The sequence below is a fragment of the Mirounga angustirostris genome, unplaced genomic scaffold (assembly GCF_029215605.1).
Source record: "Mirounga angustirostris isolate CCGP_5_RB_7025 unplaced genomic scaffold, mMirAng1.0.hap1 SCAF_11, whole genome shotgun sequence".
NCBI lineage: Eukaryota > Metazoa > Chordata > Mammalia > Carnivora > Phocidae > Mirounga > Mirounga angustirostris.
The window spans coordinates 49815601-49835249 of NW_026991719.1; the positions used below are offsets into that span (position 1 = coordinate 49815601).

The 19649-nt window shown below is 40.1% G+C and overlaps 1 protein-coding gene across 3 annotated transcripts in view; it reads right to left on the minus strand.

Annotated features, from left to right (window-relative positions):
* ARHGEF9 (Cdc42 guanine nucleotide exchange factor 9) overlaps window positions 1-19649 on the minus strand; it is a 242054-nt gene that overhangs the window by 50250 nt on the left and 172155 nt on the right. For 2 of the 3 annotated variants that reach the window (XM_064574140.1, XM_064574141.1), the window contains exons 5-6: window positions 13461-13693; window positions 7088-7217 (exon numbers count right to left, since the gene is read on the minus strand). In XM_064574140.1, coding sequence (XP_064430210.1) covers window positions 7088-7217; window positions 13461-13693 — 363 coding nt within the window. Of the gene's footprint in view, window positions 1-260; window positions 297-7087; window positions 7218-13460; window positions 13694-19649 lie in introns of all 3 variants that reach the window. The other variant, XM_054508226.2, reaches the window with a different exon arrangement.

Genomic DNA, 19649 nt, shown 5'->3' on the forward strand with positions numbered 1-19649 from the left:
ACTCCTGGGAATCCTTAAAAGGTTCCATGAGCTGGAAAGACCCATACTCTTGTTCACCCTCAGGCCAAATGAGCCCTACCACCCAGGACTGCTATAGTCTCTCTATGTCAGCTGCTCTCTAGCCCTACAGGCACCAAGGTTCATCCTGGTTCCATGAGGTTTCTCTCTCCCTCTCTCTTTCCTTGGCCTTTTCTCTATGAATTTGTCTTTCTGCACAAGTCCTTCATCCCAGGCCTAGTCTCTTAGTCTCCTTCTTATACCTGAAGAATAAGCCTAAGGAAATAATAGAAGTCTCTCTGCTTCCCAAATGAGTAAAAAAGAGGACAGGGGAGGGCAAGAAGGAGACAATGACAGAGGGAGAAAGAGAGAGTACATACAGTTTCTTAATTTTTTTTTCTTCTCCTCTCAGTTCATTAAAATATATTGATCAAATAGGAAACTTCACAACCACATGATTCTTTGGTCTGTTATTCATAGCCTGAAACCACTTCCCCTCCTTGCTACATAGTCAGACAGGAAAAAAAAAAAAAAAAGGTACCAACACATCTGACTCCTAGCTAACTCAATTCTACAGAGTTTCCAAGGCCCCTTTTCACAAAAACTCTGCTAGGTTAGAGGTATGTGGGGATATATGTCAGATGCCAAGCCAGATTTGGCCCTTGTTCTCAAGGAGCTCACAGTCAGTGGAGGAAACTAATGCAGGTGTGCCCAGAACTCTTGGAACACGAGGCAAGCCACACCAAAGCCCGCCACAGGGGTAGGGGGGTGGGGGGTGGGTTCCAGGACCTATATAAAGATAGGGATAAAAATCTGGTCCAGAACTCAGGAGAATTAATATTAGCACCTATAGGGGTGCCTGGGTGGCTCAGTCAGTTGAACATCTGACTCTTGATTTTGGTTCAGGTCATGATCTCAGGGCTGTGAGACTGAGCCCCGTGTTGGGCTCCATGCTGGGTATAGAGTCTGCTTGAGATTCTCACTCCCATTCCCTTTGTCCCCCCTCCCCCCATCTAAAAATATATTAACACCTATATGCATCAGACTTTTGCTACATACTTTCACTCTATCTCTTCTGAGGCACACAAGAATACTGGGAGGTAGGTAGTCTTACTCTCATTTTATAGTCCAAGGTACAGAAATGTCAGGTGATCAGCTAAGATCACCCAGCTCATTAGCTAGATACCCATGACCCAACCCCAATTCTGTGGCTCCAGAAAGTATACTCACTCTTGCCACTATATTATGCTATCTCCAGTCCAGTCAGTCCCTTCCTCTCTCTGGGTCTCAGTTTTTCCTGATGTTAAATGTGGTATATGAGGTTGATCTCCAAGGTCTTAGCCCTGATACTCCAATGTTAAGATCTCAGCCTTGTACCCAAAAGCTTCAAGTCAGGGTTAGAGATGGAGATCCCTGCATCCCCCCCAGCAATAATTAGAACAGCCTAGACAGGGCAGTGGGCCAAAGAGAGGGGTAGCTGGAAATGGTATTCTTCAGCATATCACTTTTTTCAGTCTAAGGTATGAGAAGGAAAAGGGGAGCTAAGAGGAAATATTTTGTAATAATATAACCTCAAAAAGAAAGCTCACAGATACTGTGACTCCAGACTCCATTTCAGGGGTACCTTGGAACTTGAGTAAACATTCATCCTTGAGGGGCCCACATACTAACACAGAACTTCTGGAAGAGGAAGCTCTCAGGGGGAGGGATTTGTGCAGGGCTTTCCTGTTAGATGGATGGGAAGATGAGAGTGATAGCAGTCTGCCATGTCCCACCCTGAGGCAGGTCAGGAAGATGTGCCACAGTCCATTTTGAATATATATAAAGTGAAAGAAAGCCATAAAAACAGGCCAATGACAAAAAAGTTGGCCAAGATGACTTTTTTTTTTTTCCAGGATGACTTTTAAAGTTACACCCACTGTACCAGCCAGGAACACTCCTATTTTAAGTACTTGCCACATATAACTCCACCAAGCTAAGAAAGGGAAGGAAGGGAGAAAAAAAAAGGAAAGAAAGAAAGAAAAAGAAAGAAAGAAAAAAGACAGACAAAAGAAAGAAAGAGAGAAGGAAGGAAGGAAGAAAAAGAAAGAAGAAAGAAGAAAGAAATAAAGAGAGAAAGAAAGAGAAAGAAAGAAAGAAAGAAAGAAAGAGAAAGAAAGAAAGAAAGAGGAAAGAAAGAAAGAAAGAAAGAAAGAAAGAAAGAAAGAAAGAAAGAAAGAAAGAAAGAATACCCTTATGCTCACCATGCTGATTGATGTCAGGTTACTCATATATCCTCTCTGTGTGTCAGTTTTCTCATATTTATTTTTTTAAATTCTAAGTTCAATTTTTATTTCTAAAAAAAAAGGTAGTCAAAAGAATATAAAACACATGTAAATTATATTACTGAGTGAGCTTCAAGTGGAGCTTGACTCTGCAAAGACTGTCTAGAGGTAGAGGGAAGGCCATCTTGTTCCTGAGCTGGCTAGATGTTCTGAAGGAAAAGACCAGCAAGCCACTGGCAACCCCACACTGGTGCTGGCTATAGCCACGTCCTGCCAATTTCTGACAATTTGAACCCTGGAAAGAGACAAATTGTGCTGAGAGAGGATCACGGTGGGGCTGTACTACATTTCCTCGTCTTTAAAATGAATTTCCTACATTGAATTTCCTCATCTTTAAAATGAGGGTAATAACAGTACCAATCTCATTTCACTGTTGTGAAGATTATGTAAGTTAACATTTATAAAGTGCTTAGGAGAGTACACTTCACACTGTAAGTTCTACGTAAGTGATAGCTATTATCTTGATTATTATTGTGCACTCTATAACCTATGTCACATATTCCTATTAATACTCACAAGAACCCAATGATGAATGTACTGTTATTACCCCCAAAACCAAGGTCAGAGAAATTAGAAGTAATTTGCGCAAAGAATCCAGAATCCAGGCCAGACTCCCTCAAAAGCCACCAAACCACAGTATAATGATAATCCTTAGTGGAACAACTAGCTACCTTGGAAGATTTCTGAGGTGAGAATCTCAGAAGACTTGGGTTCTGGGCCCAGTGTTGCCACCAACTCACTCTGTGCCCTTGGAAAGTAGCTTAACCACTCTCAATCTGTTTTCTCAATTGAACAATGGATAATACAACAGTTCCTGCTTGGTTCACTTCACATGGCTGCTTGAGAGCAAAAATCAGATCACATAAGGGAAATAGCCCTCTCGGAGTTCAGAGTTCTCACCCTTTGCCTCTTCTACCCCACTTGCACCATATATTACTTTGCCTTGCCCCCCAAAGTGCAATCTCTTCCCACTGCCACCTCCCCCATGGACATTCTGTTTTCTTCCATTCCTCCAGGATTTTGCACATACTGTTCCCGATGCCTGGAACATACTTGCCCCAGTGGAAAACCAAGGCCACTCATTCATCTCAATAGCCCAATGCCCAACACCCCATTCTAGTTATAGGCTGATTGTTCTAATGTGAGGTTGTGGCCTGAACAGATCCAGGGAAAGAAGGACAAGGGAAATGCCCTAATTTTCATACAGTTCATTTTCAATGCTGCCTATTGACAGGACGGCAGGGAAATAACAAACTCCTTGTCCCAGAAGTATGCCTCATCAAACCACCTCAGCTTCTAAATAGATACTTTTTCTGCTTCCATCATGTTGGGTATTTGTGTTTCCTCCAACTTTTTGGATTCAATTATCCAGTGGTAAACTGGAACAGGCCTTTGGATATTACACAAGCAGGCTGTTAGGGGAGGGGTGCCACCACAATCATATACAGTCAAATTCCCAAACATGAGCTACAAATCTGGGCTCCTGGTAAAAATCTCCAGGGGAAAAAAAAGATTAAAAGGAAGCTGCCAGGGATATATTCCTTTTCCCTTCCTGTCAAGTGGATCTAATGAGTGTTAAGGGCAGCAATGTAACAGTTCAACCAAACATAAGCATCAGAGAAATTAGAAATGTAAATTTCCCTGAAACTGTGGTCTGTGAGAACTGGTTCTTCTCCCTGTTGCTCCCCTAAGCCACTCTAAGGTATTGATTATTACTTTGAGGTATGGGTGATATTTTCACTCATCCATTTAATTTTTAGGAGCCCTGGGATATGGGACAGAGCAGGGGGTACTTCGTGAACTCTAGTTCTCATGGGTGGGGGGGAGTGAGCAAGGATGATAACTGGAATTGAACAAAAAGACCCTGAATATTTATGGAATAAGTTGAGGCAGGGTCAGGTCTGGATATAATACAAGGTCTCCTACTCTCTAGCCAGATGTTCTGATTTATTGAGTAGGTACCGTTGCCTGTATGCTGCCAATCCTCAACCCTGTTTCCCAATTCCTCTTCAAAGCAGATTAAGCTCTGAAGATTTCCCCTATGACTCTTCTTTTTAATTTGACAAATTAAGCTGAAATTATTATGTGGATGCTTTGACAGCCACCCTGTTTGTTCAAACATTTGGGGGAGGGCAAGAAATCATTTTCTTGATTTGCAAGGCTTGTCCAGAGCAGCCCTCAGCAAGCTGGGAGGACCTCTCTTTGCTTGTGCGACTGCTTGGACAAGTAGAACATACAAAGAACCTATACCAGGGAACTGGTGAGGTTTGGCTACTTATGTCAATAGCTAGCAAGCCATGGAGTGGATATGTCCTATTGCCTTTTGGGGATGGTCCTCCAGCATTCATCCACCTTTAGCCATACTAGGGTTTGGATATTCGCCCCAAGGAAGTCTTACTGCCTTGCTTAGATATGGACCCTTTACTGCAAAAACAAGTCCCTGCAGTATCACAAAGGAAAGCAATTGGGGTGTGGGAAGCAGAAGGTTGGAAGAGTATGTAGTGCAGCAGAGAAAAGAATACCACAGAGAGAATCTGGAGACCAGATTAAAATTTTAGCTTTGTGGTCTTGGTCAGGAATAGGCTTCTCAGACTTCCACCATCATTACAATGCATGTGTGTGTGTGTGTGTGTGTATGTGTGTACATGCCAGAATTGTTGATGGGAAGGGTCGTCCCCTAAAAGCCCTGGTGACTGAGTCTTGAAGACTAGATATGACAAACATAAGACACTTTAGGCCTGCCCTCTGAAATGCACCCATCAGGATTCGCTGGAGAAAAGCTTCCTAGAAGACAACCCCTCTAGAGCTAGTAAGTTCCACGGTGACCCCAGAGTCTAAAAAGGGAACCATGAGGAATTTTTCTTCTTGCCAAATTAGATGAAGAAGGGCTTTACCAAGCAGCAGGGTGTCAGGGTTGTACATACGGGCTTGGTTGAAATTAGAAGACCAATCAATCATGCTAACAAAGGAGGCAGAGAGTAACTGTTCTCCCATCAATCCTGGCTCAAAATCATCTTTTTGTTTCCCACCCCCCACTTCTAGACAAAAACACATGAAATTCCTTTTTTAGATGCTGAGTCTTTAAATCATAGTTCAGTGTTTTCGAGTTTGGTATTAATAAGGCTCCCTGGATAGGCCAAGGAATTTCAAGCTATTGTTGGTCCTCCATGGCTCTACCTTCAAGGACTGGAGGCCCAGAGCATATGGAGGAATTAGCTATTCCAGGCATTAGGAAGAAGGAAGTTGTTCCAGGGAATATGAAGACAACTGCTGCTGGGAACCTCCTTTTTACAGAGAACCCTGCAGGAGTAGAGAGAAAGAGGCTTGTTAACCAGCCACAATTTCAGAGTGCCTTGGAGTTGATGGGTTTGCTAGAGGTCATTTGGTCAAGGGAAGGAGGAACCATGATTCACTAATAAGTTTGGACCAGTGTTGGTTTCCTCTTATGAGCAATAGGGTCTCTTTATATAGATTCATTCCTTTCTCTTCATCTCAAAAAATCACTCCTTTTTTCTACTCTTATGGGGACATTATCCTTTAAATAAGACTAAAAATATGCCAAATGCTCAGAATTGTGGTCTTTTCCAGCCATCTACATTAAAAAGGATCAGAGGTAGCAGAATAAATGAAAGATGATTTTTTCTGGACTTTGGTAAAATAGCTGTTTGCAAGGCTGATGCTTAATCTTCTTAGAATGTGCTACTGCTTGAAATGTTAGGGAGATACTACTTCTCAATCATAGGAAATGATACCAGAGTTGAGGCAAGTGGAATAGGGAACTGGTTCAACTTCTGCACTGTGACTATGAAGCTTAAGTTTACTGCCCCCTCCCTGGTAGAATGACCAGCCTTTCCCATCTTGGTTATGTTAGCCTGTAGACTATCAGATTTCACAATTTGGGTCTGAGAGATAAACGTGAAATGCCATGGCCCCTGGTTCTCTTGGTGGGCACAAGAGACAAACACTAAATGGTGTACTCAACACACATACCTATGACGCCTTATAATTCATGGCTCTGTTTCTATTGAACAGAAACCCAAGGACCTCAACAGAGCAGTGACATGAATAGAAGCAAAATCTCCATTTATTTGTTAGGTTGTATATATCCTCTGCAAGTGAGTATCTAGGAAAGGAAGGCTTTAGTGACTTCATTCACTGAAGACTTTCTGAGTTCAGAGAAGTTGTGGCTGTTTCCAATGAAATAGGAGGCTGTCAGGAATTAATTTTATAAGCAAATGATAAAAAACAGAATTTGGTGGGTCGACTGGGCAGAAATGATGAACTTGGCCTCAAGTGTGCAAGCTTGGGTAGACCGAGTAAATGTGTCAGGCAAGGTAATCTCACCAGTGGAAAAAAGAAGCATGTTGGCTGCCCTGCACAAGAGAACCATCATTATATTCTGTGTCTGGGAGTGGATTAGTACATACCACTTCTTATCCAAGTGTTCACCTGGTGGTGATAAAACTCCAGGACTGGAAAGAAGCTCGAAAGTCTATTGATTCAATCCAATTTTTTCCTGGCAACACCCAAAGAGATGAACCTTTCCTTTCTTAATGAAGTGTTGCCTTAAAGATTTCTCCAACCTTCTTAGAAAGCTATTCAAGTACACAACACCTCTCATTAGTAGAAAGTTTTGCCTTGGCTCTAATCTAAATCCTTTCTGCTGTTCTTTAAATTTAATTCCTTTTCATCCATCTTAGGCTAAGATGTGATGTTCTAGCTAACCTATTCAGACTCCCCAGTACCCCTGTTCATAAAGATCGTACCTCCCAGTCTAGGACAGATGCCTGCCACTGGGCAATCTTGTCAATATTCTCCAAACGCCGCTTGCGCTCATTGATCTGCTGAGTCACGTTTCTCATGACAGCCAGAGCAGCTGCCACATACCTGTAGTCACTGTGAAGACACAAAAGTACAAGTTGGATGTATCAATGTGTTAGAGAACCAATGTGTTGGGTGCCAACCCTAACATCCATTCTTCTCTTCCTACTTAGTGACAGAGCCCTGATTTTCAGATGGAACCCATGTCACATGGAGTAAAAGATTACATTTCCTATCTTTCTTTACAGTAAGGGGTGACTATGTGATTAGTCCAGTGATATGCAAATAGAAATTTGGGGCAGAGATTTTCAGAAACCTCCTTTAAGGAAGATAGCTAATGCTTCTTTACCCCTTACTCAATCTTGATGCTTGGAATGTAGATATGATGGTTGAAGTTCTAGCAGCTATCTTGGACCGTAGGAAAAAGTCCCTACTCCTAGGGATAGGATAACAGAAAGTTGGAAGGAGCCCAAGTTTTTGATGACCATAGAGCTACCATAGCAGTCATGGACTGCCTACCTGCAGACATTTTTTTTTTTTACATGAAAGGGAAATAGACTCCTATCTTTCTTATAGCATTATTTTTGCATCCAATCTGATACAACCAGCCAAGCATCAAGAAGGGAACCTTATACATGGCATGGTCCAGAGCTTTACTATCCCTTCTACCACTTATTTCTAGGGAACTCTGCCCAAAGTCATTGTGAAATAATATCTACTCTTTTCCTCCAGTACAATATACAGATAGGATGTAGCACAGTGTTTAAGAACAGACTCTGGATCCATACTCTTTGGGCTCAAACCCTAGTTTTGTCACTGACAAAACTGGTCTTTGGCAAGTCTCACTGACTCTCTCAATGACTCAGTTTCTTCATATGTGAAATGGGAGAATTACAGGAGGGTTTGTTGAGGGTTTAATCATCCACATAAACTGTTCTGCTCTTGGCCTATTGTAAATGTTAGCAGTATTATTAGTACAAATCAAACATTTCTCTAGGCACCACATGGGTTACCTCTCAAAACCTCTAGTCCCAGAAGTGTAACTTTTAGGCCCAGTTTCCTGGGACTTTGGATGGCCTACTTGTTGAAGGTTATACCATCCTGCCCAGTTTTCTCTGCTTGTCTGATCTGATTTCCAATCAAATGGTCCCTGTGAAAGGCATATTGAAAGTGAGATCCCAGGCATTTGGTGGAGCTACAATAGACTGAGAGGGCAAGAGGACGAATTATGATTCAATCTTAACTAACCTTTCCTTAGAAAAGCTAAACATGCTTTGTGGTCAATAACTTGCTCACTGTCCCAGCACTAATTAGATAAAAGAAAGGAGGGGAAAAAGATACGCAGCAACTGTTTTTTCTTTCCTAATACATTGAAGTGTGGGGTGGTTGACAAATCAGAGGCACAGAGAAGGCAGTTCTAACTGCCACGTCAGACACCATGTAGTACTTCCTCTTAGACGGCCTCCCTATGTTTTGTGAACACCTGCCAGACCATAGTCTTCAAGTGCTACTAAATTTTACCACCTCCAGTGATGGGAGGCTCACTATACATCCTAACCAGTTTATTCTGTCTCAAGGCAACTTTGTTAAAAAAAAAAAAAAACTCTTAAACTCTTATTTATTCTGAGCCTCAATAAATGTTAGCTATTACCAGTTTTTCTTCTGGATCCAACCGCTGACTTATTTGAACTCATGGTTGACTAATGTTTCCTAAGTCTCTTTAAATTATGCTGTCTAGGGGCACCTGGGTGGCTCAGTGGGTTAAGTGTCTGCCTTCGGCTCAGGTCATGATCCCAGGGTCCTGGGATCGAGCCTCACATCAGGGTCCCTGCTCAGCAGGGAGTCTGCTTCTCCCTCTGCCCTTCCCCATGCTTTCTCTCTCTCTCTCTCTGAAATAAATAAATATTTGAAAGATAGGCTGTCTAGAAGCCCCATCTCTCTAAGCCTGTCCTTGAACTCTGTCTCCCTCTTGATTTCTTAGACCGAACTACAAAATCTTACATTTGTTCTTTTTTTTTTTAATTCAATTAGCCAACACATAGTACATCATTAGTTGTTGATGTGGTGCTCAATGATTCATTAGTTGCCTATAACACCCAGTGCTCATCACATCGTGTGCCCTCCTTAATGTCCATCACCCAGTTACCCCATCCCCCTACCCACCTCCCTTTCCGCAACCCTTGGTTTGTTTCCCGGAGTTGAGTCTCTCATGGTTTGTCTCCCTCTCTGATTTCTTCCCATTCAGTTTTCCCTCCCTTCCCCTATGATCCTCTGCACTATCCCTTATATTCCACACGTGAGTGAAACCATAAAATTGTCTTTCTCTGATTGACTTATTTCACTGAGTGTAATACCTTCCGGTTCCATCCATGTCGATGTAAATGGTAGGTATTCAGCCCTTCTGATGGCTGAGTAATATTCCATTGTATATATGAACCACAACTTATTATTATTAAGATTTTATTAATTTATTTGACAGTACAAGCAGGAGGAGCAGCAGGGAGAGGGAGAAGCAGGCTCCCGCTGAGCAGAGAGCCCAGCATGGGGCTCAGTCCCAGGACCCTGGGATCATGACCTGAGCTGAAGGCAGACGCTTAACCCAACTGAGCCACCCAGGGATCCCTGAACCACAACTTCTTTTTCCATTCATCTATTGAAGGACATCTTGGCTCCTTCCACAGTTTGGCTATTGCTGCTAGGAACACTGGGGTGCAGGTGTCCCTTCTTTTCACTACATCTGTGTCTTTGGGGTAAATACCCAGTAGTACAATTGCTGGGTCATAGGTTAGTCCTATTTTTAACTTTTTGAGGCACCTCCATACTGTTTTCCTGAGTGGCTGTACCAGCTTGCATTCCCATCAACAGTGTAAGAGGGTTCCCCTTTCTCCACATCCTTACCAAAATTTTTGTTTCCTGTCTTGTTAATTTTAGCCATTCTAACATTTGTTCTTGATATATTTTATCTTTTTACAGTTACTTGCTTCAGCCTATGGGCAATCTATTGGGCTCTGTATGACTATTAAAGTTTCTCCCTGGCAAGGTTATCTGAGCCTGCCATTTGGAAGCAGAGTAGGGTGATGACAGAAGAGGTAGGTGCAGTGTAGAAGCTGCTAACATAAATAAGTGCCCCTGTTCTTTGGGCCCATTTACTATCTCCCATGCCATTCCTCTTCCTGGGTTGAAGGCACCAGGAAAATGACTTAAGCCACTTTGGGGAAGGTAAAGCATAAAATTACACTGTCCAATATGGTAGCCATTAGCCACATTTATTTAAAATTAAATATAGTTAAAAATTTAGTACTTCAGTTGCACCAGCTATATTTCTCAGTACTCAGTAGTCGTATGTAGCCAGTGGCTACTACATTGGACAGCACAGATATAAAACATTTATATTATTGTAGAAAGTTCCATTGGACAGCACTGGAATGAGAATGCCTATTACCTCTGATCCCATGTACTACTCAGCCATGGATTCATTATGGTCACTGTGCCATACTGTCATTCAACCTTTGCCATTTTTAGCTGTCTTTCTTACAATGGTTAGAGGGGGAAGGTCCCCATTTTTAACCTGCCCCACTAGCTTTAGGAGTGGGTGAGAGAAGAAGTGAATAGTTGTGGTCTCACCTAAACCCTGCTCAGATCCCCCAGGCCTTCAGATGAGGTCTGGGCCCAGCCCCTTGATAAGATCTACTGAACCAAGATTGTCTTGTTCCAGACACGTCAGCTAACCTCCCTCTTACACAGTCTTCCTTCCTGTCAGCTTAAGAAATGTTGGAAGGCAGGGTGGGGACACATCACCCTTCTGTAAGCAAAGGCAGTATTATTATCCATTTATTACTCTCCATCCATCTAATCTTCTCCCTTAGAGGCCACTCTGAGTGCTTGCATTTCAGACCTACTTGTCCAAACACCTATTTGACTAAGCCTTCTAGCTGGCAGCAGCCTCTAATTAACTTCAAATCCAAGCTACTCTGACATGCATCACAGGAGCTGTCATCTTAATACAGCTTCCTGAAGCCGGCCAAAAGAGGTGCCCCATGGCCTGGGGATAGTGCTGGGACTGACACTGGGACTGTCACCCTGAAGGAGGACAGGTATTCATGTATCTTTCCAATACCTGAGCCACTCTCTCAGCACTCTGGAGCTCAGGAGGTAGAAAGAGGGGGGAAAAGGGACCCAGAGGGCAAGAAGACCTTGAGGCAGGGACTCCAATAACAAGGTGAAGGACCATAAGGATGGCAAATCCCAGGTAGATATCCTATCTTACTGGCCCCACTAAACTCAATAAGGTCCTGGGGTTGTTTTGGCTTAAGAAACTCACACAGTTTTGGGCTGTGCTTTGAAAATGGTCTTTCTGGGGCTCTTGAAAGCAATTGTGCAATAATATAATTTACCTATTAATATCAGTCCACAAGTATGATTTTTAGAGCCTCCTGCTAGATTCCATGAAACAGATACTCAGGAGTAGGTGTTGATGAGAGATGAGCTGTAATATAAAAACATTTGAGAACCACTCTTTGAATATCCCAGTTTTAAAACCATTGGTTCGAAGGTTGCTCCTCTGAGATTTATGTACAATAATGATCACTTCTGGTCACTTAGCACCATGAAGTGTAACAGTGGAGGTAATTTAGGCAAATGACATCATGGGCTGGCAGAACTGGAAGAGGCCTTCCAGACTGCCTAGTACAATGGCTCATAAATATTTGGGGGCATGAAAATTACCTGGAGGGCTCTTTACAAAGCTAGGTTCCCAGACCACTGTCCACACTTTACATCACTGCTTTGCCACACAGACTTGCTTTCTGGGCCTCAGTCTTTCTAGCCATAAAATGAGGAAGTCTGACTAGAAGACCTTCCTTTAAGGGCTTTCCATTTTAGGTGCCATAAATATTTTCCATTTTTATTTTTAAAATATCCTAATTTTAGTGGAAGTTCTTCAGTGTCCCATTAGCTCTCACAAGAAACTGTATCCTTAGAAAACTTGGGACTCAGTTCTAGCAATGGTCTGTATTAAGTCTTCTAAAATAACATTTAGTCACCTGCAAATTTCATTTCTAATGAATACGCCCACTATCCCCCAGCTAGTAAACAGACTCAGGGAGAAGGGAACAGAGTCCTCTTTTGTAAGGTCCTTCACTATCTGCCTCCCTCATAACCAACACATCATGGCAGGCAGAGCTACCGCTGGTGGCATTCTCACACAAGTGTTACCACATTTGGATTCAAATCTGAAATTTGTCCAAGGCTCCAGAAACTGAAGCACATGACCATGATTTGCTAAAGAAACACCATCAACTTAAAAATGAACCCAGGGACTGGCCTTGAGCTTAGCATAAACAAAACCAACTGGCCCATACCTGTGGCCTTACACAACTAGGTCTGGAAGTCAGCTCCAAGGAAACCAGGTAATGGAGCCAAGTGAAAGTAGGAAGTGGGTCTCATGAGAATTGGATAGAAAGCTAAGAGAAACTGGACAGAAGTCTTCTTTCTTCTTGGAGGGTTCAATCAGGAAGAGAGCTGAATAAGTCAAAGATCAGGAATTTAATACTAATTAAAGGCAGGCTATAAAAAGGCTGAGGGCTCTAGGTTATAAAGTAAAGCATGTGAAAGAGTGGAGGGGGTGGTTCATTCATTGTTGGAGATGACTCTCAGCATATACCTTACTTGTAGGATCATTTACTGGTAGGTCATTTCCATTCAGAGAGAGCTAAGTTTCTTGGTCATTTTTGGATTGGTTTTCTTAAAAAAATACTGAAAATTAAAAAAAAAAAAAAAGCTTCAGGAGAAGTCTCAAATCTGTTTACCTCCCAGCCATGCTCTGAGTCTAAAGGGAAGGTAGAGTTGGGATGAGGCAGAGGAGGGTGGAAAAGACTAAAAAATACCAGGGATATAGCCTTGCAGAATAAATCTAAGGTCACTACAAGTTATGCAGGCTATTATTAGGGTATTGAATCTATCACACAAACAGAGAAGAATAGACCGTTGAACAATTATTCCATCTGGATTATTTCATTTCGCTAAATTTAGGTCTAAGGACACGGCTAAGCTCCCTGAAGGCAGGGTGTAAGTTGTGCAATAATAATGCATACTGATTTTTTGTGCATAGTGATTCCCAGGTTTATAAGAAATTCTCACAAGCATTCTTCTGCTTTACACACACAATAACCTTACGAGGTAAGCAAAAATATATCACCATCCCATTGTGCAGAGAAGTTAACAGAAGGAAGCTCAGAAAAAGCTAAAGGACATATATTCTTAATAAAGACCAACATGTAGATGAGGCTCCCCTAACTCCTGCTTCTCTCTATCTTTTACCTATGGTCCTGGGCAGTATATTTGAGGAGCTCAGCCAGTTGTAAGGGATATTTGCAGATCTTCTGCACTGGAGTCAAAAGGAAACCATCAATAGCAATATCGATCATCTGCTGCAAGAGGCGACAGGCCTCAAAGAAGTGCTGGTAGCGGCTGTCCTTCATTAGTTTGGAGAGTTCCATGCAGGCGTCCAGGTGGTTGTTACAATACTCGGAGTATATCCAGAATCCATCTTGCTATGAGCACAGGAAAAATGGAGAGAAAAAAAAAAGTCTACTGAGAATTCCAAAAGAAGTTTTGGAGAAATGAAAATAAAGATCCTGTCCTTACATAGGAATATTAAAACGGTAACAATGTCAATCTTTCCTAAATTGATTCATAATTTAATAATAATTATTTGGGAAGTAGAAAAACTGTAAACATTTGTATAGAAAAAATAAGTAGGAATAGTAGTGAAATTCTATTTAAAAAGGGTAATGACAGAACACTGCTCCTGACAAAAGTGAAAACACTACAACAATAAAATTCTGGCACTGGATTTTATTTTTTATTTTTTCAAGTTTTTATTTTAATTCCAGTTACTTAACATACAGTGTTAGTTTCAGGTGTACAATATAGTGATTCATACATCACCCAGTGCTCATCACAACAAAGGCACTTCTTAATCCCCACCATCTATTTAACCCATCCATTCACCCACCTCCCCTCTGGTAACCATCAATTTGTTCTCTATAGGTAAGAGTCTGTTTCTTGGTCTGTCTCTCTTTATTTTTTTCCATTGCTCATTTGTTTTGTTTCTTAAATTTCACATATGAGTGAAATCACATTATATTTGTCTTTCTCTGACTTACTTTTGTTGACTCTTTCCTTAGCTGTGCAGAAGCTTTTTATTTTGAGATAGTCCCAATAGTTTATTTTTGCTGTGGTTTCCCTTGCCGCAGGAGACATACCTAGAAAAATGTTGCCACGGCAGATGTCGGGGACATTACTGCCTGTGCTCTCTTCTAGGATTTTTATGATTTCATGTCTTACATTTAGGTCTTTAATCCATGTTAAATTTATTTTTGTTTATGGTGTAAGAAAGTGGTCTAGTTTCATTCTTTTGCATGTAGTTGACCAGTTTTCCCAAAAGCATTTGTTGAAGAGACTATCTTTTTCCCACTGGATATTCTTTCCTGCTTTGTCAAAGGTTAACTGAACATGTAAGTATGGGCTTATTCCTGGATTTTCTATTCTGTTCTATTGATTGATGTTTCTATTTTTGTGCTACTACCATAATGTTTTGATTACTATCACTTTGTAATTTAAAGTGAACTCTAGAATTGTGATAACTCCAGCTTTGCTTTCCTTTTTCAAAAGTGCTATTTGAGGTCCTTTGTGGTTCCATATAAGTTTCAGGATTATTTGTTCTAGTTGTATGAAAAATGCTGTTGGTATTTTCATATGGATTGTATTAAATATGTAGATTGCTTTGGGTAGTAGAGACATTTTAACAATATTCATTCTTCCAACCCATGGGCATGGAATGTTTTTCCATTTCTTTGTATCATCTTCAATTTCTTTCATTGGTGTTTTATAGTTTTCAGAGTACAGGTCTTTCACCGCTTTAGTTAGGTTTATTCCTAGCTATCTTATTTTTGGTGCAATTATAAATCAGATTGTTTTCTTTATTTCTCTTTCTGCCTCTTCATTATTAGTGTATAGAAATGTAACAGATTTCTGCACATTGATTTTGCATCCTGCAACTTCACTGAATTCATTTATAAGTTCTAGCAGGCTTTTGGTGGAGTCTTTCAGGTTTACTATATAGAGTACCATGTCATCTGCAAATAGTGAAAGTTTTACTTCTTCCTTACCTATTTGGAAGGCTTTTATTTCTTTTTGTTGTTTAACTGCTGTAGCTAGGACTTCCAGTAATACGTTGAATAAAAGTGGTGACTTCTTCCTTACCCATTTGGAAGTCTTTTATTTCTTTTTGTTGTTTAATTGCTGTAGCTAGGGCTTCCAGTAATACATTGAATAAAAGTGGTGAGAGAGGACATCCTTGTTTTATTCCTGACCTTAGGAAGAAAGCTTTCAGTTTCTTCCTAGTGAGTATGATGTTAGCTGTGAGTTTTTCAAATATGGCTTTTATTATGTTGAAATATGTTCCTTCTAAACCTACTTTGCTGAAGGCTTTTATCATGATTGGATATTGTACTTTGTCAAATGCTTTTTCTGCATCTATTGAAATGACCACATGGTTTTTATCCTTTGTCTTATTGATGTGATATATCATGTTGATTGATTTGAGAATATAGAACCACCTTTGCACCCCAGGAATAAATCCCACTTGATCGTGGTAAATGATTTTTTAAAAAATATATTGTTGGATTTGGTTTGCTAATATTTTGTTGAGTATTTTTGCATGTATACTCATCAGGGATATTGGCCTGTAGTTCTGTCTCTCTCTCTCTCTGGTGCTTTTACCTTGTTTTGGTGTAAGGGTGATACTGCCTTCATAGAATGCATTTAGAAGTTTTCCTTATTCTTCTATTTTTTGAAATAGTTTAAGAAGAATACATATTAACTCTTCTTTAAATGTTTGGTAGAATTCTCCTGTGAAGCCATCTGGTCCTGGACTTTTGTTTGTTGGAAGTTTTTTTGATTACTGACTCAGTCTCCTTGCTGGTAATCAGTATGTTCAACTTTTTTACTTCTTCCTGTTTCAGTTTTTGTAGGTTATGTGTTCCTTGGGATTTATCCACTTGTTCTGTGTTCTCTAATTTGGTGGCATACAGTTTTTGATATTTGTTTTTTTACAATTGTTTGTATTTCTGTGGTGTTGGTTGTTATTTTTCCTCTTTCAATTATGATTATAATTATTTGAGTCCTCTCTCTCTCTCTCTCCCCCTCTCTCTCTGATGAGTCTGGCTAAAGGTTTATCAATTTTGTTGATCTTTTCAAAGAACCAGCTCTGTTTCACTGACCTGTTCTATTGATTTTTTAATTAATGTATCATTTATTTCTACTCTCATCTTTGTTATTTCCTTCCTTCTCTTGGTTTTGGATTTTGTTTGTTGTTTCTTGTCTAGTGATAAAGGAAATGTTCAACTTTTAATGTTTGTGGACCCTGCTCCTGGACTCCCATGGAAGCTATACTTTTATCAGAATCAGAACGACTTCAACAAACTTCAAAGTATGGGCTCTTTATCTTGCCTGAGTACACATTGTACATCTGTTTTGTAGCAAATAACCAAAAAAGAAACATTTCAAACTAAAGAGTAAAAATCTCCCTAACTTCCATTCCCATAGGTCTGAAGCCTACAACCTTGCATATACTAAAAGCATAAGATAAAGTTTGTAATTTTCTGAAATGTCCTTCATCATGATGATTTGTGACCCTTGATGAAACAAAAAACATATATAACCCTGATTAAACATTCCTTTTCCAGAGCACTTTCTTCCATGTTAAGACTGTGTATCTTGGGTGGCTGTCCTCACTTGGGTTTGAATAAAACTCTCTTCCCTTTTTTTTTTTAAAGAAATTCTAAAAGTTTTTTTTTTCCTTCCAAGTTTTTATTTAAATTCCAGTCAGTTAACATACAGTGTAATATTCACTTCATGAATAGGATTTAGTGATTCATCACTTACATACAACACCCAGTGCTCATCACAAGTGCCTCCTTAATACCATATAACCCATCCCGTCACCCACCATTACTCCAGCAACCCTCAGTTTGTCCTCTATAGTTGAGTCAGTTTTACAGTTTGACTCTTTTCTTCCCTATGTTTATCTGTTTTGTTTCTTAAATTACACATGAATGAAATCATATGGTATTTGCCTTCCTCTGGTTTATTTCACATAGAATAATACTCTCTAGCTCCATCCATGTCATTGCAAATGAAAAGATTTCATTCTTTTTTATGGCTGAGTAATATTCCATTGTGTATATACACACACACACACACACACACATATGTATATATACTTCTTTATCCATTCATCACTCAATGGATATTTGGACTCTCCATAATTTGGCTAGCAGTAATAATGCTGCTATAAACATCAGGTACATGTACCCATCTGAATTAGTATTAATGTAAACTGTGGGTAAATAGTAGTGCAACTGCTGGATCCTGGGGTAGTTCTATTGTGAACTTTTTGAGGAACCTCCTTACTGTTTTCCAGAGTGGTTGCACCAATTTGCATTCCCATTGTCAGTGTAAGAAGGTTCCCCCTTTTTCCACACCCTTGCCAACATCTGTTGTTTCCTGTATTGTTTACTTTAGCTATTCTGGCAGGTGTGAGGTGATATCTCATTGTAGTTTTGATTTGTATACTCTGATGACAAATGATGATGAACATCTTTTCATGTATCTGCGAACCATCTGTATGTATTCTTTGGGGAAAAAAATGTCTATTCATGTTTTCTGCCCGTTTATAACTGGATTATTTGGTGTTGAGTTTGGTAAGTTCTTTATAGATTTTGGACACTAACCCTTTATCAGATACGTCATTTACAAATACCTTCTCTCATTCTGAAGGTTGCCTTTTAATTTGGTTGATTGTTTCTTTCACTGTGCAGAAGCTTTTTTATCTTGATAAGGTCCCAAGAGTTCACTTTTGCTTTTGCTACCCTTGCCTCCAGAGATGTGTATAGTAACAAGTTGCTACGGGCAATGCCAAAGAGGTTTCTGCCTGTGCTCTCCTCTAGGATTTTGATGGTTTCCTGTCTCACAATGAGGTCTTTCATCAATTTTGAATTAACTGTTGTGTATGGTGTAAGAAAGTGGTCCAGTTTTATTCTTCTGCATGTTGCTGTCCAGTTTTTAACAACACCATTTGTTAAAGAGACTGTCTTTTTTCCATTGGATATTCTTTCCTGCTGTGTTGAAGACTAGATTGATCATACACTTGTGGGTCCATTTCTGTGTTTTCTATTTTGTTCAACTGATCTGTGTCTGTTTTTGTGCCATACTATACTGTCTTGATGATTACAGCTTTGTAATACAGCTTGAAGACCAGAGTCGTGTTGCTTCCAGTTTTGCTTTTCTTTTCCAGTACTGCTTTGGCTATTCTGGGTCTTTTGTGGCTCCATACAAATTTTAGGATTGTTTGTTCTAGTTCCATGAAAAATGTTGGTGGTATTTTGATAGGGATTGCATTAAATGTATAGATTGCTTTGGGTAGTATAGACATTAACAGTGTTTTTCTTCCAGTCCATTGAGCATGGGATGTCTTTCCATTTGCATTTCTGTGGTGTTGGTTGTTTCTTCTCTCTCATGTATGATTTTATTTATTTATTTAGGTCCTTCCCTTTTCTTTTTGATGCATCTGGTAGTGGTTTATCAATCTGACTAATTTTTTCAAAGAACCAGCTTCTGCTTTCATTGATCTGTTATATATTTTTGTTGTTGTTTCTATATCATTTATTTCTGCTCTCATCTTTTTTGTTTCTTTTCTTCTGCTGGCTTTGTGCTTCCTTTGTTGTTTTTCTAGCTTCTTTAAGTGTAAGGTTAGGTTGCATATTTGAGATTTTACTTGCTTCATTCTTTTTTCTTTTTTTTTTTAATTATGTTCAGTTAGCTACTGTATATCATTAGTTTTTGATTTGGTGTTCAATGATTCATTAGTTGCATATAACACCCAGTGCTCATCACAACATATGTCCTCCTTAATACCCATCACCCGGCTACCCCCCTCCCCTCTGGAACCCTCAGTTTGTTTTCCCCAGTCCAGAGTCTCTCATGGTTCATCTCCCTCTCTGATTTCACCCCCTTCAGTTTTCCCTCCCTTCTCCTATGGTCCTCCATGCTATTCCTTATCTTCCACATATGAGTGACACCACATGATAATTGTCTTTCTCTAATTGACTTATTTGACTTAGCATAATACTCATAATACCCTCCAGTCCCATCCATGTCAATGCAAATGGTGGGTATTCATCTTTTCTGATGGCTGAGTAATATTCCATTGTATATATGTACCACATCTTCTTTATCCATTCATCTGTTGAAGGGCATCTTAACCCCTTCCACTCTTTGGCTATGGTGGATATTGCTCTTATGAACATTGGGGTGCACATGCCCCTTCTTTTCACTACATCTGTATCTTTGGGGTAAATACCTAGTAGTGTAATTGTTGGGTCGTAGGGTAGCTCTATTTTTAACATCTTGAGGAACCTTCATACTGTTTTTCAGAGTGGCTGT